This window comes from Sorex araneus, chromosome X, assembly GCF_027595985.1.
Source record: "Sorex araneus isolate mSorAra2 chromosome X, mSorAra2.pri, whole genome shotgun sequence".
NCBI lineage: Eukaryota > Metazoa > Chordata > Mammalia > Eulipotyphla > Soricidae > Sorex > Sorex araneus.
Window position 1 is genome coordinate 158,654,385 of NC_073313.1, and position 27,541 is coordinate 158,681,925.

The 27,541-nt window shown below is 67.8% G+C and overlaps 1 protein-coding gene across 2 annotated transcripts; it reads left to right on the forward strand.

The window, feature by feature from the left end:
- The first annotated feature begins 188 nt into the window (after positions 1-188).
- Positions 189-25,911, forward strand: CADM3 (cell adhesion molecule 3). 2 transcript variants are annotated; one of them, XM_055120878.1, is made up of 10 exons: positions 189-399; positions 17,591-17,683; positions 19,289-19,429; positions 19,692-19,844; positions 20,568-20,705; positions 21,946-22,116; positions 22,212-22,302; positions 22,747-22,916; positions 23,833-23,958; positions 24,535-25,911. In XM_055120878.1, exons 1-10 carry the CDS (start codon positions 204-206, stop codon positions 24,651-24,653), a joined length of 1,398 nt encoding a protein of 465 aa, XP_054976853.1. In that variant the 5' UTR covers positions 189-203; the 3' UTR covers positions 24,654-25,911. The 2 variants fall into 2 exon arrangements, with proteins under 2 accessions (XP_054976853.1, XP_054976854.1); XM_055120879.1 differs by lacking the exon at positions 17,591-17,683.
- The last annotated feature ends 1,630 nt before the right edge of the window (positions 25,912-27,541 follow it).

The window sequence follows — 27,541 nt, forward strand, 5'->3', positions numbered from 1 at the left end:
CGCAGAGACCGTCCCGGGCAGGGCGGGGGTCTTCCGGGGCAGCTGGCGGGGCGCCCGCCCCGGGGGTCGCCGCGCCCGGCTCCGCGGGTCCCCGGTGGCGGGGACGGGAGGGCGGCGCCCCGCCGGGAGGTCCCCCGGGAGCGGCGGGCGCGTCCACGCGCGGGGCTGCGACGGCGCAGCCCCCGCGTCCCCCCGCGCCCGGAATGGTTCGCTCCGCGCCCTATTTAGCCGGCGCGCCCGCAGCCCGCGGCTCCTGCGTCCCGGCCGGGCTCCCCAGCGGCCGGACCGCGGCCCGAGAGCGGCCCCGAGCCATGGGGGCCCCGCGCGCGCTGCCGCTGCCGCTGCTGCTGCTCCTGGCGTGTTGCGGGGCGCCCGGCGCGGCCACCCCCACGCAGGACGGTGAGTGCGCGCGGGCGGGCGGGGGCTGCGGGGCCGGGGGCCCGCGGGCGGGGGGCTCCGCGGGCGGGGGACAGTCCGGGGGCTGGGGGTGCTCCCGCGGGTGCGCGGGCGGGCGCTTTGTTGCTGATGGGGCGCGTCTCCGGGGACGGGGGCGGGGGGGGTCTCCGGGGGCGGGGGTGTCCGCGGACAGGGGCTTTCCGGGGGCGGGGGTCTCCAGGGACCGGGCGTCTCCGCGGACAGGAGCTCTCCGGGGGCGGGGGTTCCCGCGGGCAGGGGCTCTCCATGACTGGGGGGGCGTCTCCGACGCGCGCGGGGGGCGTTGGCGCGGGTCTGCGTGGCCCCCGGGGAAGGACCCCGCGGCGCCTGGCCGTGTCCGCGCGTCCGAGTCGGTTCGGGTCCCCCGTGTCTCCGTGCACCGGGGGCGGGCTGCGAGCGGTTGTCGCCGCTCCCGGCAGGGCGTTGGGGAAGGTGGGGGGGCTTGCGCGCGCGCGCGCCTGTGCGCGTGTGTCTGTGTCTGTGTGTCTGTGTGGGTGCCTGTGTGTCCGCGCGTCTGTCTGTGCGTCTGTGTGTCCGTGCGTGCGCGCGAGGGTCGGCGCCAGAGCACCCCCAAACTGCTGCATGCAAACAGCGCTGCGCCCCACCCGCCGCCGGCGGAGCCGCCCTGGGCCGGGCGGGGGGCGGCAGCGCAGGGGGCGTGGGTCGGGGGGCTTCTCGGCGGAGCAAAACAACAACACAGGGCGGAGAGGCCTGATGGCCGCGGTCAGGCTCGGAGAAGCCCAGACAGGCGGGGGCGGCGGGGGAGGTCGCGGAGCCGGCGGGGACTCGGGGAGGCCGATGCAGCCGCGCCTTGGGGCTTGCTCCAGCCCCCAGAATTTGGGGTGGGGGGCGCGAGCCGGCCCTGCCGCCGGAATTCACCTTCCCGGGTTGGCCAGGGGCGAGGGCCCGCGGGGAGGGCGGGGGGGGGGGCTCGCAGCCCCTCCCCCGGACTGGGCTATGTAGGTCAGCGCTGTGGGGGCGTCTGGGCGGGTAGTGCCCGGTGTGGAGGCGGGGCGGCAGACCCCAGGGGGCCACGGCGCAGCCCGGAGGGGGCTGGGCTGACCGGCGGGACTGGAGGAATCCATCCCGGGCAGGAGGGGCCCCCCGGGGCCCTGCGCAGGGAGGGGCGCGGGGGGCAGGGCAGGGGAGGGTGGTGGCCGTGCCCGGCCAGATGCCAAGGCAGAGCGAGCCGCAGGGGAGGAGAAACGGAGGCCCAGGGCGGTGGACCGGGCCAGCGGGGATGGGCGCAGGGTGGGGCGCGGCGAGAGGATGATGTAGAGGATTTCATCAGAAGCAAACAGGCGGGGAGCCAGGCCGGACCAGAGCGGACAGCCCTGCCCTGCCCTGCTGGGTGTGGGCCTGGGAGCCTCGCGTCACCCCTGCCCCGGGAACCCCCCTGGCCCCGACCCTGGGCAGACCCAGCCACACCCCTTCAGCCGCCCCATCTGGGACCAGAAAGGGGCCCTCGGGCCCCAGGAGAGGGGTCGCGCCCACTCAGGCCATAAGCCCCAGGCCTTGTCCCCCTAGGCCAGCCCTCCTGGGCCCCCCTTGCAGATGGGACTTTGGAGGGGAGGGTCTGAGGGGAGCTTGTGGGGCGGGGTCCAGAAGCGTCCAAGCCTGGAGGAGCCTGTGAGGCCTGGCCCTTCCGTCTGCACTGACTCTGGGTGGGCGGGCCTGGGAGGGGGTGTGCAGGGACCAGGACTGGAGGCCAGGGTCCTGAGGCCTCTGCACAGCGGGCAGACCTGGGGCGCCCCTGACGTGGCTGGGGTCCCCGGGCAGACGTGAGGGGAACTGCTGTATGGCTGGGGTCCCCCAGGTACACGTGGGGTACCCCTGACTAGACTGGGGTCCCCAGGTACACGAGGGGCGCCCCTGACTTGACTGGGGTCCCCAGGTACATGAGGGGCGCCCCTGACTAGACTGGGGTCCCCAGGTACACGAGGGGCGCCCCTGACTAGACTGGGGTCCCCCAGGTACACGGGGTGCGCCCCTGACTTGGCTGGGGTCCCCAGGTACACGAGGGGTACCCCTGACTAGACTGGGGTCCCCAGGTACACGAGGGGTACCCCTGACTTGACTGGGGTCCCCAGGTACACGAGGGGTGCCCCTGACTTGACTGGGGTCCCCAGCCAGGCGTGGGCATCTCTGACTTGGCTGGGGTCCCCAGGCAGACGTGGGGGTCTCTCACTTGGCTGGGTGGGATCGCCGGTGGGAGGGCTGGGGGCCGGTGCTGGGGGTCCTGCACGCCTGGGGTCGGGAGAACCCCAAGAGCGCAGGTGACCTCTGCACGCAGGCGTCAGGGCTGGACTCCCCACCTCGGGGCACGGCCGAGCTGGCCATGGCCTCAGCGCTGTGCGTGGGGACAGATGGCAGCAGCGTGCCCAGCCCTCCTGGTGACCTTCTGTCCGGCGCCGTCCATGCTGCAGCCCCCTGGCCAGGTGCCCGGCGGCGCTTAGGCCCAGTGTCCCGAGCGTCCAGCAGCTCTTGCCCCGTGCGCCGTGGGGCTGCTCCCGGCTCTGACCCAGCAGGCAGGGGTGGGTGGGGGCTGCCCTGCACACCCGCCCTCGGGCCTGGGCCCGGAGCCCCCGCCCGGGCTGGGCTGGGCGACCCTCTGGGCAGCATCTCCCTTCACAGGGGACACCAGCTGCCAGGGCCGGACACAGCCCCTCCTTGCTGTGCTCTTGGGCTCGGATTTGGAACCCGGTGCTGGGGGCCGGCCCTTCTGACCCGGTCAGGGGCTGGACCCCTCAGAGGGCCAGGAAGCAGGAGGCCGGTTAGGGTGATTTGGGGACTCCCTGAGGGGTCATCTGAGCCTCAGGTGCAGACAGGAGGCTGGTGGGGCTCCCACCCCCTCCCGGGCCGCCCACCTGTTCCCGAGAAAGGCCTCAGCCGGCTGTGCCCTGGGCCTCGGACCCTCCCGCTGGACTCCGACAAAGCCACAGACAGCCCCCCACACGCACACACACGCACGCACACGCACACACAACCCCAGGTGCTGAATGAACGCTCAGGCTCTAAGAATGAAGCTGGCCCTGGCGTGACCTCAGAGACGGGCTCTCCCAGGAGACGCCGGGGAGACAGGAGAGCCACAGGCAGCCCGAGCCTGGCCAGAGGCAGCCAAGCCCTGCTGCCTTGGGGCCGCCCCTGGTGAGGCCCGGGGTCCCTCCTGCCCATCCCCTCGCCCCAGGGGCCCCCACAGTTTTCCCAGCAGACTCAGCTAGCCAGCAGGCTCTGTCCTGAAGCGACCAGATATAACGGAGAAGTTCCCGGGCCAGAGAGGGCACCGGGGGCACCTGGACACGGCCACTCTCCCCGAGGGGACCCCAGGCCTGCGCCACGGGGCCGATGGGTGCAGCCCCTTAGCGGGTGGAAACGTGTTTCCCACACCAGAGAGACCCATAATTTATCCCTAATTGGTTGTAGCAAATTAAACCCCTCCAGCACCGCTGACTGTTACGAAACTGTCGTAATCACGGCACGCGTGGCGCCCGGTCTGGTGGTCCTCTCCCGGACACACTAGGGCCACGGGTCCCCCGGAGGCCCCCCCCCTCACGTGGGGACGGCGTCCAAATGCGGGGTCAGTTTAGGACACCCTGGCCCTGCGGGCGGGCCCGCGCTGCCCTCTGAGCTCTCCATGGTGCTGCCTGCTCCCTGCCTCTCTCCGAGGTCCTGCAGCCCTCGCCCCACCTGCACAGTCTCGGGCAGGCCCAAGGCGCCCTCCCAGGGCCCACGCACGTGCGCGCCCAGGGCGACAGGCACATGTGTGCCTATGTGCCAACACACGCTGTACACCGGGGCTCAGAGGCTGAGGCAGAGCGTGCTGGGGACCAGCATCGGCTCAGACAGGAGAGAAGCGCGTCTCTGCTCAGCAGCCTTCAGAGGTGAGCCCCGAGTTCACAGCCCCCCAGACGGTGCCCCTCGTGGACACAGTCCTCACGCTGAGCCTCTAGCACCCCACAATGCTGCATCCTTGGGCTCAGGTAAAGTCCCTGCTGAGGGGGGTCCCAGGAGCTCCCCAGAGTGGGCAAAGCACTGCTTGGGCCTTCGGTGCTCTGGGGGCATCAGAACCGGCTGGGGGGGAGGGGCTGGAGCGACAGCACAGCGGGGAGGGCGTTTGCCTTGCACCAGCCGACCCAGGTTCGATTCCCAGCATCCCATAGGGTCCCCTGAGCACCACCAGGGTAATTCCCGAGTGCAGAGCCAGGAGGAACACACATCTGAGCATCGCCGGGTGTGACCCAAAAGGAAGCGAAAAAAAGGAACAGAATCGGCCGGGGCTACTGGGTACTTTCTTTTTCTTCGCTGGGAGGAGGTGGATCCCAGCGGGCGTGAGCGACTTTCCCTCCCCCCTGTAAACGGGTGGTCGGCCACCTCTGTCGGGGGTCGTCGGGCAGCGGGGGAGGGTCACCAGGCATCACGCCCACCCGGTGGCCCGGGGCGCACCTGCTCCAGGGAGCCTCTGAGGTGGACTCTGCTGCCCCTTGGGGATGAGGAGACCCGTGGGCCACAGCTTCCCCACAGGAACCACCAAGTGTCCCTCCCGCCATGCTGGCGTCCACTGTCCGTGTCCGCCCGGCCCAGAGCAGCGGAGTCCCAGGGACCCGCCACTGCTCCCACTGCTGCGAGGAGCCTCATCCCTTACGGGCCAGCCCCGAGCAAGGCTGCAGGCCCCCGGCCTCCTCTCTCTGCACCCCGGGACATGGCCTCGGTCCCCTCCACAGGCTCATCTCAGGGATGCCCCCTCCATCTGGCCACCCCACTCCTGCAGAAGGGCATGGAGACCAAGTACCGTGAACAGAAGCATGACTGCCCTCCCCCGTCCACACTGGCCTGCCCTCCCCCGTCCACACCGGCCTGCCCTCCCCCGTCCACACCGGCCTGCCCTCCCCCATCCACATTGGCCTGCCCTCCCCCGTCCACACTGGCCTGCCCTCCCCCGTCCATACCGGCCTGCCCTTCCCCTGCCCATGCGGGAGCTGGGCTCACCTGCGTCCCGCCAGGCCCAAGCCCTCCGCGCCGTGTGTGGAAGTGAGTAGTGCGGGTTCAGCTTGTTCATCTGGGGACTGACTGTCCACCCTCTGCCCACGGTCCCGAGGGGAGGCGGGACGGCGAGTGGCCCAGACCCCTGGCACAGGCAGGCCTGGCTGCTTCGCACCCTGGTTCTGTGCTTCCAAGCCAGCGTCTCGCCCACGGCCTCCAGCAGGGCACAGCCCGGGAGGAGCTGCCCGCGTCTCCGCTTCCCTGCCACCTCGGGCAAGCCCGGTGACCCGGAGAAGCCCGTCAGGCGCCCGGGACCATGCAGCCCACATGTGGCTCTGGGAGCCCTGAGACTGGGCCGCCTCCCCTTCCAGCCTCCCCCTGCCTTGGCACAGCCCAGACCCCCTCACCCCTGCCCTGGTACCACCAGAGCAGACAGCACAGCCCAGACCCTCTCACCCCTGCAGCACCTTCCCCAGAGCAGATGGCACAGCCCAGACCCCCTCACCCCTGCCCTGGTACCACCAGAGCAGACGGCACAGCCCAGACCCCCTCACCCCTGCAGCACCTTCCCCAGAGCAGATGGCACAGCCCAGACCCCCTCACCCCTGCCCTGGTACCACCAGAGCAGATGGCACAGCCCAGACCCCCTCACCCCTGCAGCTCCTTCCCCAGAGCAGATGGCACAGCCCAGACCCCCTCACCCCTGCCTTGGTACCACCAGAGCAGACGGCACAGCCCAGACCACCTTACCCCTGCAGCTCCTTCCCCAGAGCAGAGGGAATAGCCCAGACCCCCTCACCCCTGCAGCACCTTCCCAGAGCCAACAGCACAGCCCAGACCCCCTCACCCCTGCAGCTCCTTCCCCAGAGCAGACAGCACAGCCCAGACCCCCTCACCCCTGCCCTGGCACCACCAGAGCAGAGGGCACAGCCCAGATCCCCTCACCCCTGCAGCTCCTTCCCCAGAGCAAAGGGCACAGCCCAGACCCCTTCACCCCTATAGCTCCTTCCCCAGAGCAGAGAGCACAGCCAAGACCCCACCCCACCCCTGCAGCTCCTTCCCCAGCCCTTTGTCTTATACTCAGGAGCTATTCCTGTATATGGTGCTGGGGCCCCAGCCCTGCAGACATCTACCGGGACCTACTCTAGGGCTCTGGGCGGGGCTCCAGAGGCCCAGGCCCCTCTGGCCACATGCACAGCAGTTCTATGCGGCGTGATTGGGGCCCAGCGGTGATAGGCTTTGCCAGGGCCACACCTGGCAGAGCTTGTGCCCCTCTGGGGTCACAGCTGGTGGCGTCCTGGGGCCGTGGTGTCATTCCCATACCCAGGTAGGGTGCCTGCAAGGCAAGCCCCTTAACCCCTGCAGCTCCTTCCCCAGAGCAGATGGCACAGCCCAGACCCCCTCACCCCTGCCCTGGTACCACCAGAGCCGACAGAACAGCCCAGACCTTCTCACCCCTGCAGCCCCGTTCCCCAGTCCGCTGCTCTGGCTCTTGAGGTCTCACCTTTCCCGCCCCCTCTCTGCGTCCCCGCGAACCCCTGCCTGTAACCACAAGCCTTTGTGGGCTGTGGCTCCACGCCGGTCCTCTCTGGTTTCAGCGACAGATGGGCAGAGCCTGCACCGGGCGAGGACTCGGCCCTTCCCAGGGGGCCGCGCTGCAGAGAGGGGCTGGCTCCCGCTTTGGGGAGGAAGCCGGAGCGAGGCCATATGGTCTTCTGGCAGGAAGGCCGGGTCCTGACCGGGCTGGGCCCATGGGCAGGGAGGTGGGTCTGGGTTACGGGGAAAGCCGCGTGTGCCAGGAGAGAGAAAAGCAGGAAGAGCGTGCGGTTTGGGGGGGACGTGAACCCCAGAAAAGGAGCGTGAGCGCCCCCCAAGCAGAGGCCGGAGGTGGGGTGCAGGTGGCCTGGTGTCCGAGCGGGGCACACGCATGCATGTCCCCCAGCGCCCGTGTACGTGCAGGCGAGGCGGAAGGGGCTGAGTGGGGTTTGCCTGCCGAGGGGCAGCCGGACACGAGAGCCGCTGCCCCGCCCACGCCCAGGACCTCACCCCTGTCCTTACCTGGCCGGCCGCCGACCACCAGCCAGGGCAGGAGGGGACACTGAGGCGTGGCGAGTGCGGTGGGGTGCCGGCTCGGAGACAGAAGGGACCCGCAGGGGGCCCAGGAGGTCAGACCCCTCTCTCTGGACAGCACTGCGCCCGCCGCGTGTGAGGGTCCCCCGGGGCCCCTGGCCCACGCCAGGTCTCGTGCCCCTGCAGTCCCCACACTCACCGGGCAGCCGTGAACGTGCTCCGTGCATCCTCGGGACCCACTGCCCCTGGGTCAGGGACCGGAAGCGAGGTCACGCTGGGCAGGCCACTGTCGGCTGAGGCTCCAACACCCGCGGGCTGCAGGGACCCTCTCTAGGGCCAGGCGGGGGGCGACAGGGAAGGTCCTGAGAGCCGGGACGGCCAGACACAGGCTGCGAGGGCAGGTTGTCGTGTGTCCTGAGGCTCCCCTGGCGTCTGGACGCTGAGGCTGTCTCCACAGTGGCGGGCCGACTCCTCGGGCCGCGAGCGTGGCCTCCCGGTGCCACCACGGGCCGCTCAGAAGTGGACCCTCCTCACCCAGCCTCATTTCCAGCAGCTCCAAGATGGGCAGGAAGTGCCCGCCGGCCATTGCCCCTCGCCACACCAGAGTCGCCCCCACACGGCCTGAACCCAAAGCCACACACGTGCACGGATGCACATACACATGCACACACATGCTCACACACATGCACAATCCCGGCCATAGCCTGACCTCCACAGCCAGACTCTCACACTACACACACATGCATACACACTCATACACACACACAGTCCTGCCCACGGCCTGACCCCCACAGCCACACTCATACACACACACACAGGCACAATCCCAGCCTGACCTGCACAACCAGACTCTCACACATACACACATTGCCACACACACGCATACGCACTCATACACACAATCCCACCCATGGCCTGACCCCCACAGCCACACTCACATGTACACACACATGCACACACACACTCATACACACGCACACGGCCTAACCCCCACAGGCACATACACACTCATATGCATGCACAATCCCAGCCTGACCTGCACAACCAGACTCTCACACATACACACACGCACACACACACACACACACACACACACACACACGTGCCCTCTGCCAGCCTGGTCCCTGGTTTCTCTGACAGACACAGCCCGGGTTGAGACTGGCCCCGGGCACCGGGAACTGCCGTCTGTGTCCCTGCTCGGCCCGGCCCAGGGTCTCCTGGGAGGACAGAGCAAGCAGAGACGTGCCGGGGCCCAGGGGGCCGTGGCAGCACGAAGGTAAACAAGCCAGGCGGGAGGGGGACGGGGACGGGGACGGGAGAGGGGCCCCTGGCCAGGTCAGCAGCCCCGACTCGGGCGGGGGGGGCAGGGGCTGGGCAGGGGGGGACATGCAGCGAGGGCACCCGGGCGGGCGGGCGGCTCAGGAGGGGCCTGTGCTCCGCACCCCCATTTCCAGAGCCACCGTCCCGCCTGCCGGCTGGAGCCCCGGCTGAGTCACGCTGGCAGGGCTGCTCGCTCCAGCTGGTCCCGCACACACAGGCCGCACGGCAGCCCGGGGCAGGCGCAGCCCGACACACACACAGCCTGACATACACAGCCCAACACACACACACCAACACACACAGCCTGACACACACAGCCCAACACACACACACCAACACACACAGCCTGGACACACACAGCCCAATAACACACACCCCAACACACACAGCCCAACACACACACAGCCTGACATACACAGCCCAACACACACACACCAACACACACAGCCTGGACACACACAGCCCAATAACACACACCCCAACACACACAGCCCGACACACACACACCAGCACACACAGCCCAGACACACAAACAGCCCAACACACACAGCCCAGACACACACACAGCCCAACACACACAGCCTGAAACACACACAGCCCAGACACACACACCCCAGCACACACAGCCCAGACACACAGCCCAACACACACAGCCCAGACACACACAGCCCAACACACACAGCCCAACACACACACAGCCCAGACACACACAGCCTGACATACACACAGCCCAACACACAGCCCAGACACACCAGACACACACACACAGCCCAGCACACACATTCCAGACACACACACAGCCCAGACATGCACACAGCCCAGACACGCACACAGCCTGGACATGCACACACCCCAACACATACACAGCCCAGACACACACAGCCCAACACGTACATAGCCCAGACACGCACACAGCTCAGACACACACACACACACACACACACAGAGCCCAGACACACACACCCCAACACACATGGCCCACAGCACACATGCAGCACACAGCCCAGACACATACAGCCTAGATACACAGCCCAGACAGACACACACACGGCCCAGCACACACACAGCCCAGAGACACACACACACACACACACACGCACACACACACATAGCCCAGGGCACCACAGAACTCAGAGACTCACACTCGGGCCCTTCTTAACCACGGCGCTCTCTGTCAGGCCTCAGCTCAGCCCCTGGGGGTCTCTCCCTGCCCCTGCCTGGTGCCCAGTACTGCTGCTTTCCGCCTCCCTGACCATCACCAGGCTGCGGCCCTGCAGGACACAGCAGTGGCTCTGGCCCGAACCTAGCCTCAGCAGGACGGGAGCAGCCGGCCCAGCAGTGCCGCGAGAGGGCTGGAGGCGCTGGGACAGGAGACCCCAGTGGGCAGTCCCGGGCCTGCTGGAGGAGGTGCCACCTCAGAGTGTGAAGGCCGAGGGCATCCGTATTATTATTATTATTTTAATTTTTTAAATTGTATTGAATCACCGTGAGATAGTTACAAGCTTTCCTGTTTGGGTTACAATCTCACAAGGATCAAACACCCATCCCTCCACCACGGCACACTCCCCACCCCCGATATCCCGGGTATACCCCCCTTCCCCACCTCCCCCTGCCTCCATGGCAGACAATATTCCCCACAATCTCTACTTTGGGGCATTATGGCTTGCAACACAGGGACTGCACTCGTTTGTGGAGTGTAGAACAACATCACAGGAGGCTGACGCCCAAGGACGGTAGACACAAGGGCCGGGGGGGCTGCCCCGTAGCTGGAAGCCTGCCTCATGCGCGGAGGGGGAAGGCAGGTGCAACAGAGAAGGGGTCACTAAGAAGATGATGGCTGGAGGAACAGCTGGGATGGGAGAGGCGTGCCGAGAGTAGAGAATGGGCGTGCGTACCCTCACAGGGGAGCAGCAGTGGGGGCCGGCGGCGGGGGGAGAGAGGACAGAGGGCAGCCCTGACGGACCGGACTGGACGGCCTGCCCGGTGGGAGCCCCCGGACAGCGAGTGGGCACAGGGCCGCGGAGGCGCGAGGCCCGGGGCGAGCCTACCTGTCTGCTCCCGGGTTCCCCGTACTGGGCGTCCGCGGGGCAGAGCAGGGACCTCGGGCGGCAGACCAGGTGCGGGGGCCTTTTGCAGGACAGGGAGGACCGTCCTCCCGGGAGGGGTCACCGGCACCTTTCAGACCGTCGGGACACCAGGGGCCGCCATGTCCGGCTCCCTGGGCGTGGCTGCACTGGGCCCTCTTCTGTGACCTGTGTCCAGCTGAAGGAGCAGCACGTCCCCCTGAGCTGCCATCTGCAGAGAGCCCGGCAGGGCAGGGGCGGGGGAGAGGGGCGGGGAGGGACAGATCCCTGCACCCCGTGCTGTGCCTTCCGTGAAGCTGCCAGCCAGAGGAGGGTCACGCGGCCCAGCCCAGCCGTCCCCCAGAGGGGCCTGGGCCTTTGACACTCAGGACGGACCCTCTCGGAACCAGCGTGTCACTCCCCCCCCCCCAGCAGAGCCAGAGGATCCTCACCCGCCCTGGGCCCACCATCACCCTCCTGTCCCACCACGTGTGCCCCATGACAAGCCACAGGAGCTGGCCTTGGTGTCAGGGCAGGGGCAGAGGGGAGGGTCCTGAGCCTTGTGCAGAGGGAGAGGACACCGGGCCTTGTGAAAAGGGAGGGGCCTGGGGGCTCTGTGAGAGGGGTGGGGCATCAGCCATGTGCAGAGGGGAAGGGGCATAGGGCCGTGTGCAGAGGGGAGGGGCATTGGGCTGTTGTAGAGGGGAGGGGGCATTGGGTGTGTGCAGAGGGGAGGGCATTGGGCATGTGCAGAGGGGAGGGGGCATTAGGCTTGTGCAGAGGGGAGGGGCATTGGGCGTGTACAGAGGGGAGGGGCATTGGGCGTGTACAGAGGGGAGGGGCACTGGGCTGTGTATAGAGGGGAGGGGGCATTGGGCCTGTACAGAGGGGAGGGGGCATTGGGCGTGTACAGAGGGGAGGGGGCACTGGGCGTGTGCAGAGGGGAGGGTGTCAGCCGTGTGCAGAGGGGAGGGGGCATTGGGCTATGTGCAGAGGGGAGGGTGTCAGCCGTGTGCAGAGGGCACTGCCATGTTCGGAGCCTGGGGCGTCATGGCCAGGGCATGCTGGGTGTGGGTCCCTCCTGCCCTCACCCTCTGTGCCCCTCGGCCCCTGACCCCCACATCTCCCCGTCTGCCCAGGCGCCCGCAGAGGGGAGGGGGCACTGGGTGTGTGCAGAGGGGAGGGGCAGCTGAGGGCAGGGTGACAGCGACTCTCGTGGCCCCGCTGGCCCTGGCCACAACCCCTCCCTTCTCCCCCGCTCTCTGCCTCATTCCTCCCCAGGGACCCCTGTGGCGTGCTGGGCCACCTCTCCGGCTCCGGCCCTGCTCGGGCGCCGCAGACTGGCCGGCCAGTTCTTCACCGAGGGGAGGGCCGGTCTCTGACCACGCCTGGGGACACGGGGCCTGAGCTGCCGACCTGCCGCCTCGTCTCTCGGGCCACAGCCCCTCCCCACTTGCCGCAGCCACCCGTGGCCAGAGTGTCCGAACCTGCCACCCGCGGCCCCGCGTGGACGTGCTGGCAGGGCAGCTGCGGCCCCCCCCTGCTCCGTGCCCGCCGTCCGCGTCCCCGCCCCGGGGTTCCGTCTCAGGCTGGGCCCCGGGGCCTCCCTGGCAGGAACCAGGATTCAGGGTCCTAGTGACCCCGCCCAGGCTCCTCATCTCCCCATCACCGCCAGCTTATACCCCATCTCCAAGTCTCCACGGAACTGCCACCACCATGAAGCCCACTTCCTTCCCCCCTCAGGGACCACGGCCCCCCAGACTCACAGCCCCAGCCCCCGGCACACACGGCGCCCACGCACAGCCCTGCCACACAAGCCCCTGACACAAACAGCCCCCGGCAGACACAGCCCCCGACACACACAGCCCCCGACACACACAGCCCACGACACACACAGCCCCCGACACACACAGCCCACGACACACACAGCCCCCGACACACACAGCCCCGACACACACAGCCCCGACACACACAGCCCCGACACACACAGCTCCCGACACACACAGCCCCCGGCACACACAGCCACCGACACACAGCCCCGACAAACACAGCCCCGACACACACAGCCCCCGACACACACAGCCCCGACACACAAGGCACCCGACACACACAGCCCCCGACACACACAGCCCCGACACACAAGGCCCCCGGCACACACGGCCCCCGACACACACAGCCCCCGACACACACAGCCCCCGAACACACACAGCCCCGACACACAGCCCCCGACACACATAGCCCCCGGCACACACAGCCCCGACACACACAACACCGACACAAGGCCCCTGACACACACAGCCCCCGGCACACACAGCCCCCGGCACACACAGCCCCCGACACACAAGGCCCCCGACACACACAGCCCCCGGCAAACACGCCCCCGGCACACACGGCCCCGGCACACCCAGCCCTCGACACACACAGCCCCGACACACACAGCCCCGACACACACAGCCCCCGACACACACAGCCCCGACACACACAGCCCCCACAACACAAGGCCCCCGACACAGACAACACCCACACACACAGCCCCCCCCACACACAGCCCCCGGCACACACAGCCCCCAACACACACAGCCCCGACACACACTGCCCCCGGCACACACAGCCCCGGCACACACAGCCCCCGGCACACACAGCCCCCGAAACACACAGCCCCCGAAACACACAGCCCCCGACACACACAGCCCCCGGCACACACAGCCCCCGGCACACACAGCCCCAACACACACAGCCTGACACACACAGCCTCCGACACACACAACCAGACACATACAACCCTGACACACACACCCCCCGGCACACACGGCCCCCCCACACACGGCCCCGACACACACAGCCCCCGACACAGACAACACCCACACACACAGCCCCCGACACACACAGCCCCCGACACACAAGGCCCCCGACACACACAGCCCCGGGCACACACAGCCCCGATACACACAGCCCCGACACACACAGCCCCGACACACACAACCCCGACACACACAGCCCCCGAGACACACAGCCCCGACACACACAGCCCCGACACACACAGCCCCGACACAAACAGCCCCCGACACACACAGCCCCGACACACACAGCCCCGACACAAACGGCCCCCGACACACACAGCCCCAGGCACACACGCCCCCGGCACACACGGCCCCAGGCACACACGCCCCCGGCACACACGGCCCCGACACACCCAGCCCTCGACACACACAGCCCCAACACACACAGCCCGGACACACACGGCCCCCGACACACACAGCCCCGACACACACAGCCCCGACACACACAGCCCCCGACACAGACAACACCCACCCACACAGCCCCAGACACACACAGCCCCCGACCACACACAGCCCCGACACACACAGCCCCCGACACACACGGCCCCGACACACAAGGCCTCCGACACACACGGCCCCCGGCACACACGGGCCCCGACACACACGGCCCCCACAACACAAGGCCCCCGACACACAAGGCCCTGACACACACGGCCCCCGACACACACGGCCCCCACAACACAAGGCCCCCGACACAGAAGGAACTGACACACACAGCCCCCGACACACACGGCCCCCGGCACACACGTCCCCCGACACACACTGCCCCGACACACATAGTCCCCGGCACACACAGCCCCCGACACACAAGGCCCCCGACACAGACAACACCCACACACACAGCCCCCGACACAGACAACACCCACACACACAGCCCCGACACACACAGCCCCGACACACAAGGCCCCCGACACACACAGCCCCCGGCACACACAGCCCCCGACACACACAGCCCCCGGCACACACAGCCCCGACACACACAGCCCCGACACACACAGCCCCGACACACACAACACCGACACACAAGGCCCCGACACAGAAGGAACTGACACACACAGCCCCCGACACACACGGCCCCCGGCACACACGTCCCCCGACACACACTGCCCCGACACACATAGTCCCCGGCACACACAGCCCCCGACACACAAGGCCCCCGACACAGACAACACCCACACACACAGCCCCCGACACAGACAACACCCACACACACAGCCCCGACACACACAACACCGACACACAAGGCCCCCGACACACACAGCCCCCGGCACACACAGCCCCCGACACACACTGCCCCCGACACACACAGCCCCCGACACACACAGCCCCCGACACACACAGCCCCGACACACACAGCCCCGACACACACAGCCCCGACACACACAACACCGACACACAAGGCCCCCGACACACACAGCCCCCGGCACACACAGCCCCCGACACACACGGCCCCGACACACCCAGCCCTCGACACACACAGCCCCGACACACACAGCCCCCGGCACACACAGCCCCCGACACACACAGCCCCCGGCACACACAGCCCCGACACACACAGCCCCGACACACACAGCCCCGACACACACAACACCGACACACAAGGCCCCCGACACACACAGCCCCCGGCACACACAGCCCCCGACACACACAGCCCCCGGCACACACAGCCCCGACACACACAGCCCCGACACACACAGCCCCGACACACACAACACCGACACACAAGGCCCCCGACACACACAGCCCCCGGCACACACAGCCCCCGACACACACTGCCCCCGACACACACAGCCCCCGGCACACACAGCCCCGACACACACAGCCCCGACACACACAGCCCCGACACACACAACACCGACACACAAGGCCCCCGACACACACGGCCCCGACACACCCAGCCCTCGACACACACAGCCCCGACACACACAGCCCCGGCACACACAGGCCCCGGCACACACAGGCCCCTTCACACACAGCCCCCGGCACACACAGCCCCGACACACACAGCCCCTGACACACACAGCCCCAACACACACAGCCCCCGGCACACATAGCCCCCGATACACACAGCCCCGACACACACAGCCCCGACACACACAACCCCGACACACACAGCCCCCGAGACACACAGCCCCGACACACACAGCCCCGACACACACAGCCCCGACACAAACAGCCCCCGACACACACAGCCCCGACACACACAGCCCCGACACAAACGGCCCCCGACACACACAGCCCCAGGCACACACGCCCCCGGCACACACGGCCCCAGGCACACACGCCCCCGGCACACACGGCCCCGACACACCCAGCCCTCGACACACACAGCCCCGACACACACAGCCCGGACACACACGGCCCCCGACACACACAGCCCCGACACACACAGCCCCGACACACACAGCCCCGACACACACAACACCGACACACAAGGCCCCCGACACACACGGCCCCGACACACCCAGCCCTCGACACACACAGCCCCGACACACACAGCCCCTGGCACACACAGGCCCCGGCACACACAGGCCCCTTCACACACAGCCCCCGGCACACACAGCCCCGACACACACAGCCCCTGACACACACAGCCCCAACACACACAGCCCCCGGCACACACAGCCCCGACACACACAGCCCCGACACACACAGCCCCGACACACACAACACCGACACACAAGGCCCCCGACACACACGGCCCCGACACACCCAGCCCTCGACACACACAGCCCCGACACACACAGCCCCTGGCACACACAGGCCCCGGCACACACAGGCCCCTTCACACACAGCCCCCGGCACACACAGCCCCGACACACACAGCCCCTGACACACACAGCCCCAACACACACAGCCCCCGGCACACATAGCCCCCGGCACACACAGCCCCGACACACACAGCCCCGACACACACAGTACCCGGCACACACAGCCCCGATACACCCAGCCCTCGACACACACAGCCCCTGGCACACACAGCCCCCGGCACACACAGCCCCCTACACAAACAACACCCACACACACAGCCCATGACACACACGCCCTGACACACACAGCCCCCGGCACACACAGCCCCCGACACACACAGCCCCCGACACACAAGGCCCCCGACACACAAGGCCCCCGACACACACAGCCCCCAACACACATAGTCCCCGGCACACACAGCACCCACACACACAGCCCCCAGCCCCAGGCTCCTCATCTCCCCAACACCGCCAGCTTATACCCCATCTCTGAGTCTCCATGGAACCGCCACTACCATGAACACCCACTTCCTTCCACCCCTCAGGGACCACACACACAACCCCCGAACCACACAGCCCCTGACACACATAGCCCCCGACACACACAGCCCCCGACACACACAGTCCCCAGCACACACAGCCCCCAGGAAACACAGCCCCCGACACACACAGCCCCCACACACACAGCCCCCGACACACACAGCCCCTAGCATGCACAGCCCCTGACACACATAGCCCCTAGCATGCACAGCCCTGTCACGCACAGCCCTGCCACACACAGCCCCCAGCACGCACAGCCCTGTCGTGCACAGCCCCCGACACACACAGCCCACACACACACAGCCTCCGACACACACAGCCCCCAGCAAACACAGTCCCTGACACACACAGCCACTAGCATGCATAGCCCCTAGCATGCACAGCCCTGTCACACACACACACACACCAGCACACACAGCCCTGTCACACACGGCCCTGCCACACACAGCCCCCAGCTCACACAGCCCTGTCGTGCACAGCCCCCAGCACACAGCGCCCGGCACACACGGCGCCCGGCACACATGGCGCCCGGCACACACAGCGCCCGGGTGCAGCACGCAGGGCTCCTGCTTGATGGAGACTCTCTCCCCAGGCATCTGGCAGGAGCGGGACGTGGAGCCGGGAACCCTGGCTCCCGTGGATGAGGCCGTGGGCTCCACAGGCTGGAGCAGCCCCGACAGCCAAGGTGAGCAGCAGGGTCCATCACAGCCGCCAGACCACAGCGACCGCCCCATCCCACCCCATCCCACCCCCTCCGCCACATCTCACCCATATCCATGCTCGCCAGCTCCGCACGAGACGCCCGCCAGGCCGCCGCTGGCATGAGCGCAGGGAAGACCCCTGTGTGGGTGCAGGGGCCACCCCCTCAGGAGCCCACCTGCCGGGCACGGAGTCACCGACACAGAGGAGGGAGGACGTGCGCTTTTATGCAGAGGCTTCGTGTGGACTTAGGTGTCTCCACAGTTTTCTGGAACATCTGTTTGGGGGAGGGGCAGGGGGTCCCGGCATCCAGGACACCCGCACCGCAGTGAGGCTCCAAGGCGTCCCCCGCCTGGGCCAGGCCGGCGGGACGTGCTGCAGGGATGCGTGTCCAGCCGGGTCTCTCTGCAGCCGCACCCCAGCCCCGAGTCCCGCCTCCGACTGAGATGAGGGGCTGAGGGAACTCGGGCCTGAGTGAGGCCGGCGTCGGCCGCCTTCAGCCAGGCCGCCTGCGGGGGGCGCCCTCAGGGCGACACGGAGCTCAGAGACGCCGCGGGCACGGGCTACGCTGGGTGGGGAGGGCCAGAAGGGAGGCGGCCAGGGATGGAAACGCCGGTGAGAGTCTGGGAAAATCTGCGACTCCGCGTCCTGCCCGTGTGTCTGGGCAGTCGCTCCTCCTGCAGCAAGTGTCCGGCTGGTTTGCTGCGGGGCTGGGCACCAGACAGCCTGCGCTGGGGCAGCCGGTGTGCGCAGGGCCAGCAGACGGCGGGGCTGCAGCACGGGCCAGAGCCACACTGCTCCCGGGCCACGCTGTTCTCGGGCCAGTCTCTGCCAGGCCCCGCTGCTCCTAGGATAGTCTCTGCCAGGACACAGTGCTCCCAAGCCACTCTGTACCAGGCCATGCCACACCTGAGACACACTACTCCCACATCGTGCTGCCCCTGGGCCACTCTGCCCCTGGGCCACACAGCACTCGGGCCATGCTGCACCCAGGCCACACTGCAACCAGGCCATTCTGCACCAGGTCACAGGCACCGAGGTCACACTGCAGCCAGACAACACTACAACTGGGCCACTCTGCAGCCGGGCCACGCTGCACCTAGGCTACGCTGCACCCAGGCCACGCTGCACCCGGGTCATGCTGCAACCAGGCCACACTGCACCCGGGTCATGCTGCACCCAGGCCACGCTGCACACAGGCCATGCTGCACCCGGGCCATTTTGTACCTGGGCCACGCTGCACCTAGGCTATGCTGCACCCAGGCCATGTTGCAACCGGGCCACACTGCACCGGATCACACTGCACCCAGGCCACGCTGCACTCTGGTCATGCTGCACCCAGACCACACTGCACCTGGGCCATGTTGCACCTGGGCCACGCTGCACCTGGGCAACACTGCATCTAGGCCGTACTGCATCTGGGCCACTCTGCACCCAGGTCACACGGCTCCTGAGCTATGTTTCTGTGGTCGGGCAGGAAACCAGGCAGCCCCCACCTCTGTCCTGCCTGCAAGCTCAGAGACAGAGTCTGGACTGTGAGTGGAGCGCAGCGGGGGGCATTTCCAAGACTTACCCTGCTCTGCTCCTGCAGACAGTCAACCCTGGACGTCAGACGAGACAGTAGTGGCTGGGGGCACCGTGGTGCTCAAGTGCCAGGTGCGGGAGCACGAGGACTCCTCCCTGCAGTGGTCCAACCCCGCCCAGCAGACGCTGTACTTCGGGGAGAAGCGAGGTAAACCGGCCTGTCCCCTGGGAGGGAGAGAGACCAGAACGTGGGTGGTCTGATGTCCCAGGTGGCCTCATCTCGTGAGTTCGGGGGTCCCACCCCCTGCAGGGACCTCCTCAGGCCAGGTCCAGCCCCGGTGCTGAGGGAGGCCCGCGAAGGGCCGGAGTGCCAGGACAGCCCTGCCCCAAGTTCCGCGGGCCCCCTCCTCCAAAGGCGGGGCGGGGCCGGGCCGGGTGGACGGTGTGTGACGCCGCATGCCCCGGCCCAGCCCTCCGAGACAACCGGATCCAGCTGGTGAAGTCGACGCCCCATGAGCTCAGCATCAGCATCAGCAGCGTGGCGCTGGCAGACGAGGGCGAGTACACCTGCTCCATCTTCACCATGCCCGTGCGCACCGCCAAGTCCCTGGTCACCGTGCTGGGTGAGTGCCCGCCCCTGCCCAGCCCTGGCTCCGCGAGTGCCCGCCCCCTGCCCCGCCCCAGCTCCGTGAGTGCCCGCCCCCTGCCCCGCCCCAGCTCCCCGAGTGCCCGCCCCCCTGCCCCGCCCCAGCTCCGCGAGTGCCCGCCCCCTGCCCCGCCCCGGCTCCGCGAGTACCCGCCCCCTGCCCCGCCCCTGCTCCGTGAGTGCCCGCCCCCTGGCCCCCCTCCGGCTGTGAGTGCCCGCCCCCTGCCCCGCCCCTGCTCCGTGAGTGCCCGCCCCCTGGCCCCCCCTCCGGCTCTGTGAGTGCCCGCCCCCTGCCCTGCTCAGGCTCCGAGAGTGCCTGTTGCACCCCAGTCATTGTGCTGGGTGAGTGCCCGCCCTCACTGGCTCCGTGCTGGGTGAGTGCCCGCCCCCCTGCCCCACCCCGGCTCCGTGAGTGCCCACCGCACCCTAGTCACCTTGCTGGGTGAGTGCCCCCGCCCTCGCTGGTCCCGTGCAGTGCAGAGGGAAGCACCTTTCCAGCCCCTCCTCAGCCCTCCTGGGTACCGTGTCCACCTGTTCCATCACCATGAGCTGCACCCTTGGCCCACGAGGGGCCCCACCCAGGGTCTCCCTCTTGGCCCCCAGAGGGATCAAAGTTTGCCCTCCTACGTGAACCCCAGATCATGGGGGACCCTGGTTGGGGAGACGGGGGTGATGACCCTCCCACTGGCCTGTTGGACAGGAGTCCCGCAGAAGCCCGTCATCACCGGGTACAAGTCCCCGCTGCGGGAGAACGAGAGAATCACGCTCAACTGCCGCTCCTCGGGGAGCAAGCCCGCGGCCCAGCTCAGCTGGAGGAAGGGGGACCAGCTGCTGCAGGGTACGTGGGAGGCCTGTCCATCCGTCCATCTGTGTCTGCCGTCTTTGTGTCTGTCTCTGTCTGCCCTGTCTATCTGTCTGCCCTGTCTGTCTGCCCTGTCTGCCCTGTCTGTCTGTCCATCTCTGTGTCTACCCTGTCTCTCTGTCGGTCTGTCTCTGTGTCTGCCCTGTATGTCTGTCCTGTCTGTGTGTGTGTCTGTCTGCCCTGTCTGTGTGTATGTCTCTGTGTCTATGTCTGCCCTGTCTGTCTGTCTCTGTGTCTGCCCTGTATGTCTGTCCTGTCTGTGTGTGTGTCTGTCTGCTCTGTCTGTGTGTCTGTCTCTGTGTCTGTGTCTGCCCTGTCTGTCTGTCCGTCTCTCTGTCTGCCCTGTATGTCTGTCCTGTCTGTGTGTCTGTCTGCCCTGTCTGTGTGTCTGTCTCTGTGTCTGCCCTGTCTGTCTGTCCTGTCTGTGTGTGTGTCTCTCTGCCCTGTCTGTGTGTCTGTCTGCCCTGTCTGTCTGTCTGTCCGTCTCTCTGTCTGCCCTGTATGTCTGTCCTGTCTGTGTGTGTGTCTGTCTGCTCTGTCTCTGTGTCTGTGTCTGCCCTGTCTGTCTCTGTGTCTGTGTCTGCCCTGTCTGTCTGTCTGTCCGTCTCTCTGTCTGCCCTGTATGTCTGTCCTGTCTGTGTGTGTGTCTGTCTGCCCTGTCTGTGTGTCTGTCTCTGTGTCTGTGTCTGCCCTGTCTGTCTGTCTGTCCGTCTCTCTGTCTGCCCTGTCTGTCTGTCCTGTCTGTGTGTGTGTCTGTCTGCTCTGTCTCTGTGTCTATGTCTGCCCTGTCTGTCTGTCTGTCCGTCTCTCTGTCTGCCCTGTATGTCTGTCCTGTCTGTGTCTGTCTATCTGCTCTGTCTGTGTGTCTGTTGTCTCTGTGTCTGTGTCTGCCCTGCTCCTCGGTCTGTTCTGCCTCTGTATCTTCCCTGTCTGTGTTTCTGTCTGTCTGTCCGTGTGTCTGTCTACGCTCCACATCAGGCGAGAGCAGAGATCAGGAGAGCAGCAGGTCACCTGGGAACATTCGTGCGTGCTCATGTGTGCTTGCATGTGTGTACTGTGCCTGTGCACACGTGCTGCGTATGTTGGTGTGCTCTCTCCTGTGTGTGTGCATGTGTGTGTGCGTGCACGCGAGCCTGTGGTGCCCTGCTTCACAACATCTCGGACGCTCGCGGTCTACAGGCAGCCGGGCTCACCTGTTTCTGTGCCTGCTCCTCAGGAGAACCGACCCGGATCCAGGAAGACCCCAACGGGAAGACCTTCACCGTCAGCAGCTCCGTGACCTTCCAGGTGTCCCGGGAGGATGACGGGGTGGACATCGTGTGCGCCGTGAAGCACGAGTCCCTCAAGGGCGTCGACCGATTCACCACGCAGCGCATCGAAGTCCTGTGTACGTCCCTGCTCCGGCACGGCGGGTGTGGGGGCCCCGAGCCGGGGGGCACCTGCCCGCTGGTGCCGGGACTCAGGGGCCACGTCTCCCTCCAGACACACCCACAGCCATGATCAGGCCGGACCCACCGCACCCCCGCGAGGGCCAGAAGCTGCTGCTGCACTGCGAGGGCCGAGGAAACCCTGCGTAAGGACCCGCCGCCTGCCCATGCTGGGCCTACCTGCCCGGGGCCCACCTGCCCGGGGACTCACCTGCCCGGGGACCCACCCGGGGACTCACTTACCTGGGGACTCACCTGCCCGGGGGTCCACCTGCCTGGGACTCACCTGCCCGGGGACTCACCTGCCTGGGACTCACCTGCCCGGGGACTCACCTGCCCGGGGACTCACCCGCCCGGGGACACACCCGCCCGGGGAATCACCCGCCCGGGGACTCACTTACCCAGGGACTCACCTGCCCGGGGACTCACCTGCCCGGGGACTCACCTGCCCAGGGACACATCTGCTGGCCCCCGGGGGCCACGTGAAGTCAGAGCATGCCGGGAGCGCGCCCTGTTGCCCCGACAGGTCCTACCAGGGGCGGCTTGGCTGGGGGCAGGGTGGGTAGTGCTGAGCTGCCGCCCCCCCCCAGCCCCCAGCAGTTCCTGTGGGAAAAGGAGGGCAGCCTGCCACCCCTGAAGATGACGCAGGAGCGCGCCCTCCTCTTCCCGCTGCTCAACAAGAGCGACAGCGGCACCTACGGCTGCACGGCCACCAGCAACATGGGCAGCTTCAAGGCCTACTACACGCTGAACGTCAACGGTAGGCCCCGCCCCCTCCGCCCTCGCGAGGCTGCTCAGTGCTGACACCCTGTGGTGCCATGAGTTACTGCAGCCCGTCCTGCAGGGGGACCTGAACCCTAACCTAGAATGGGGACTGGGGGCGGCACTGAGGACCCCTGAGGTCTCCTGGCCCTGGAACCACTTGCTTCTCCAGGGGTGCCCCCTCCCACTGCCTCGGTGATGACCCCAGGTTGGTTTCCTGGGGTCTGTGTTTCGAGCTCCCCGAAGAAGTGGGTGCAGGAACCCCCACACCTGTCGGCCCCGGGGTCAGCGTCCACGTTTCTAGTCACTGTGCAGAAACAGGGAGACATGGAGGCATCTGCATGACGGGGCCACAGCCTGGCCGTGCCGGTGGGAGCGTCTGTGGTATGGAACCCAGGCGCGGCTCTGGGGCCCACACAGCACCCAGTGTCCACACTGCATAACACCCGGGGTCTGCACTATACCCGGGGTCCACACCAAGGGGCTGAGGCAGGCTCCTGTCGCACTGGCCGTGCTGGGGGCACGCGGTCCCTGCTCATCCCTTCCCAGCTGGCAGGTGGGGGTGGACGTGGGCAGGGGTTCAGCAGACAGGATTCCCTGCCTGAGGCGTGGCCCCTGTAGACGTGGGGGAGGGGTCGCTGTTTCTGTGGCCCTGCCTGGGCTGGAGCAGCAGGAGCAGACGGGAAACCAGAGGCGCCTTCCAGGCCCCTGGCCTGACCCTCCACGCCCAGGGTCGGGGCTCAGCGGGAGGGCTGGACGGGAGCAGATTTATCCCTTCATTCACAAACATCCCGTCCCCCGACGCTGCTCGGAGACCAGGGTGCAATCCAGACCACCCCCCTCCCCAGGAGAAGTGCCTTCTTGGAGAGGCCAGCCTCCCCCCCGCCCCGCCCTGACCTGTGACCCTCCCACAGACCCCAGCCCGCTGCCCTCGTCCCCTAACAACTACCACGCCATCATCGGCGGGATCGTGGCGTTCGTCGTCTTCCTGATGCTTATCCTGCTCATCTTCCTCGGCCACTACCTGATCCGGCACAAAGGTGGGTAGCGGGCACCGGGACCGTGGCAGCAGCCCATGGGGAGGACACCCCACGGGCCAGGGCTCAGACCGGCCAGCGCCCCTTCCTGCCCCCCCCCACCTGCAGCCTCGCTCCTGCCTGCCCACACCAGTCTCCTCCTCGGACCCCCGCTGGGCGGCTCCCAGAGCTGACAGGGCGAGTCACACTGCTCCCACACATGCTCATGCAACATGCATGCTCACAGTACAGACCAGAACACGCAAGCATGAGAATGCGTGGAGGTGTGCTCACGCCCATGTGGTCACGCATACATACACGCACAGCACGCAGATATCCTCACACGGGACACGCGTTCCCACACAGCCGTGCACACCCATGCGCCCTGCAGATACACGCGTGTGCCGCCAGAGGCACGCTGTGACGCCTGTGACACACTGCCGCACAACAGAGCACACGGGCAGAGTGCGCCCATTCGGGGCCTGTCTCCACTTACAGCTGGGCTGGGTCTGCGGCCGAGGGCGGGTGGCCCAGAGGACGCCGAGGTGGGCAGGGGTCACCGAGGAGGCCGGGCACCCTCCTGACAGCAGCCCTCCGCAGGCACTTACCTGACTCACGAGGCGAAGGGCTCCGACGACGCCCCGGACGCAGACACGGCCATCATCAACGCAGAGGGCGGGCAGGCAGGCGGCGAGGACAAGAAGGAGTATTTCATCTAGAGCCCTGCCCGGGCCGGGGCCCGCAGCCTCCACCCACCGGACTTGTACAGAGCGACCTCGGCCGCCCTCCCGCTTGCTCCCCGCCCCCACCCCTGTACAGAATGTCTGCTTTGGGGGGACGGTTTTGTACTCGGTTTGGAATGGGGAGGGAGGGGGCGGGGGGAGGGTGCCCTCAGCCCTTTCCATGGCTTCTCTGCGTTTTGGGTTCTTCTTAGTTTTGTAACAATCCCAAATCCGATCCAACTCCAGGCTGGAGCAGGGGCCCTGGGTGGAGGCGGGCACCAGACTAGGAGGCCCGCCCGGGCTCTGGGCAGCGCAGGGGGGTGGCCCCCTGGGGGGCGCAGGACGGTGCAGACCCACGGGGGCTACTGGGGACCACCCTCCCCGCCGCCGCGTGGAGGAAGCCACGCAGGGCCAGCCGCGGGGAGAGTGGACAGCGCCCGGGGCCTCGGCCGCCCAGCTCTGGCCTGCTGCACGGTCCCTCCCGCTTTCCCGAGCGCCCCCACCCCCGCCCACAGGCAGCTGCAACAAGAATACTAAAGGCTTCGTGCTCAGCGCGGTTTTCTGCCCCCGCAGCCCCGTGTGTGTGCATGGAACACGCAGTCCCGTGTGCGCGCGCGCGTGCCTGTGTGCAGGTACGCCCGAGTGAGGTGTCTGACGTGTGCGGTGCGTGTGCGTGAGTGTCCGGCCAAGGTGACTGACACAGAAGGGGAGGGGGCCGGGTGCTTCCCTGGGCAGGGCACCCGGCCCGACCGTGGTGCACACGTGTCCTTTGCTATGCAGCCCGGGCTCCCGCGGCCCCTGACCTAGAATGACCATCACTCGTCCCCCCGTCTGGCCGCGGCCCTCCCGTCTGGCCGCTCTTCCTGGTGGGGGAGTGGGTGGCCGTGGCCGCAGGCTGCTCTTCCCGTCCCCCGTGTGTCCCCCACAGCCCGGGGGCGCCCGTGGGGGCTACCTCAGCTCCGCCCCTTCCCTTCAGGTACTGACCTGGGGGTCTCCCCCCGCTGCACGCCGGGCCCCAGACCCCTCCAGCTGCGGGCAGGGGGCTGCACCGTCTCCAGCACCCGCTTCGGGAACGGACTTTTCCTTAAGCTGAAACACACTCTGTCCATATTACACAGAAGCCATATTTGTACGGGCGGGGGGGTCTGTGCTGTGCGTGTCTGTCGTGGGGTGCCGGGAGGGTTGTGTATCTTTATAATCTTTCTAACCCTGTGCTAATCTCGAGGGGCCTTCCTCAATATATCTGGTCACCGTGGCCTCGGCCTTCGTCCTTCTGTGCTCTCCTCCCTCGGGGCGTGCGAGGGGCCAACAGCCCCTGGGGACCCTGCCCCGGCCACTCACACCCGGGGGGCTGCCCTGTCCACTCACACCTGGAGGGGCCCTGCCCTGTCCACTCACACCCGGGGGGCCGCCCCATCCACTCACACCGGGGGGACTGCCCTGTCCACTCACACCGGGGGGACTGCCCTGTCCACTCACACCCGGGGGGACTGCTCTGTCCACTCACATGGGGGGCTGCCACGTCCACTCACACCGGGGGGCTGCCCTGTCCACTCACACCTGGAGGGGCCCTGCCCCATCCACTCACACCGAGGAGACTGCCCCGTCCACTCACACCGGGGGGACTGCCCCGTCCACTCACACCCGGGGGGCTGCCCTGTCCACTCACACCCGGGCTCTGTGACTGGCCGTGACACGCCGCGGGCCTCCCCAGGAAGGACTGGAGAGGAGGGGCGCCCCCCTGGGCGGGGGCTCACCCATCCCCTGGCCCCCCAGACGGGAGGGGGGGGCACGGTCGAGGTGGGCACGTGGCCTCCAAACTCGCTCCCCAACCCCACGCGATGCTGGGTCTGCCCCTCCTGCGCCCCCAAGCCCGGGCACAGGCCCTGCCGCCAGCTCATGCCCCCGGACGCCCCTTCCCAGCCCGGGGCTCCACGCCTGAGGGCCAGGTCTCGGGGGTCCTCTCCTGAGGGGCAGAGCGAGCACTGAGGAGGGGGTCTCCCCCGCCCAGAGGGGCCACACACTGTGCAGACGCTGGGCTGGCCCCGCCCGCCCCACACAGCTGGACACGAGCAGCTGACCCTCCCCCTAGCAGGGACCCTCAGACGGGCCGGAGACCCTCCCCCTACAGGGACCCTCAGACTGGCCAGAGACCCTCCCCGTATCAGGGACCCTCAGACGGGCCGGAGACCCTCCCCGTATCAGGGACCCTCAGACGGGCCACGACCTCCCCTCCACCATGGTCTGGCCCTGCCCCGTGTCCCCCGTCCTGCCAGTGTTGGGGTAACTATTCAAACAGCCTCATGTGGGCCCCCCAGAGACCCTCACAAGGGCCGCCAGGCCCCACCCAGCAGCCTTGTCTGTCCCCGCGCCTGGCACTCGGCCCCCCGCTCCTTCCTGCTCCTCCTGGGCTGGCCGGGAAGCCCCTGGCTGCGCGCCCCCCCCAGCCTTGGGGAAACTCCCTTTCTGGACTCCCCTTCTTCCTTCCTGCGAGCGGGCCCACCGCGGGCACGACCTGCAGCCTCCGAACAGGAAGCCAGTCCTGCCCTCCCGGGCGGGCGGGCACCAAGGGCGTGGGACCCGCTCCCGGAACCCCTCCCGCCCGCCGGCCCCCCAGCAGCCCAGGCCCTCCTCGGGGTCCGCACTTATCTCCCAGCCGCAGCCCCGGACACAGCCCGGGCCAGAGCACACACATGGGGAACTGCCTGCAGCCGGTGAGCCAGACCCTGCTCCCTGCCCCTAGCCCGCCCTCCAGCCTGCATCTGCCCGACCCTCGACCCCTAGCCCCCAGGCCCTGTAACCAGGCTCTGTACCCCAGACCCTGTCTCCAGACCCTGTACCCCCAGACCCTGTCCCCCCGGACCCTGTCTCCCCAGACCCTGTAC

Coding starts and splice junctions, on each gene's coding strand:
- CADM3 (XM_055120878.1), top strand. CDS start 204: ATGGTTCGCTCCGCGCCCTATTTAGCCGGCGCGCCCGCAGCCCGCGGC. Junction 20,706..21,945: donor GGGGGACCAGCTGCTGCAGG/GTACGTGGGAGG, acceptor CCTGCTCCTCAG/GAGAACCGACCCGGATCCAG. Junction 23,959..24,534: donor CTACCTGATCCGGCACAAAG/GTGGGTAGCGGG, acceptor AGCCCTCCGCAG/GCACTTACCTGACTCACGAG.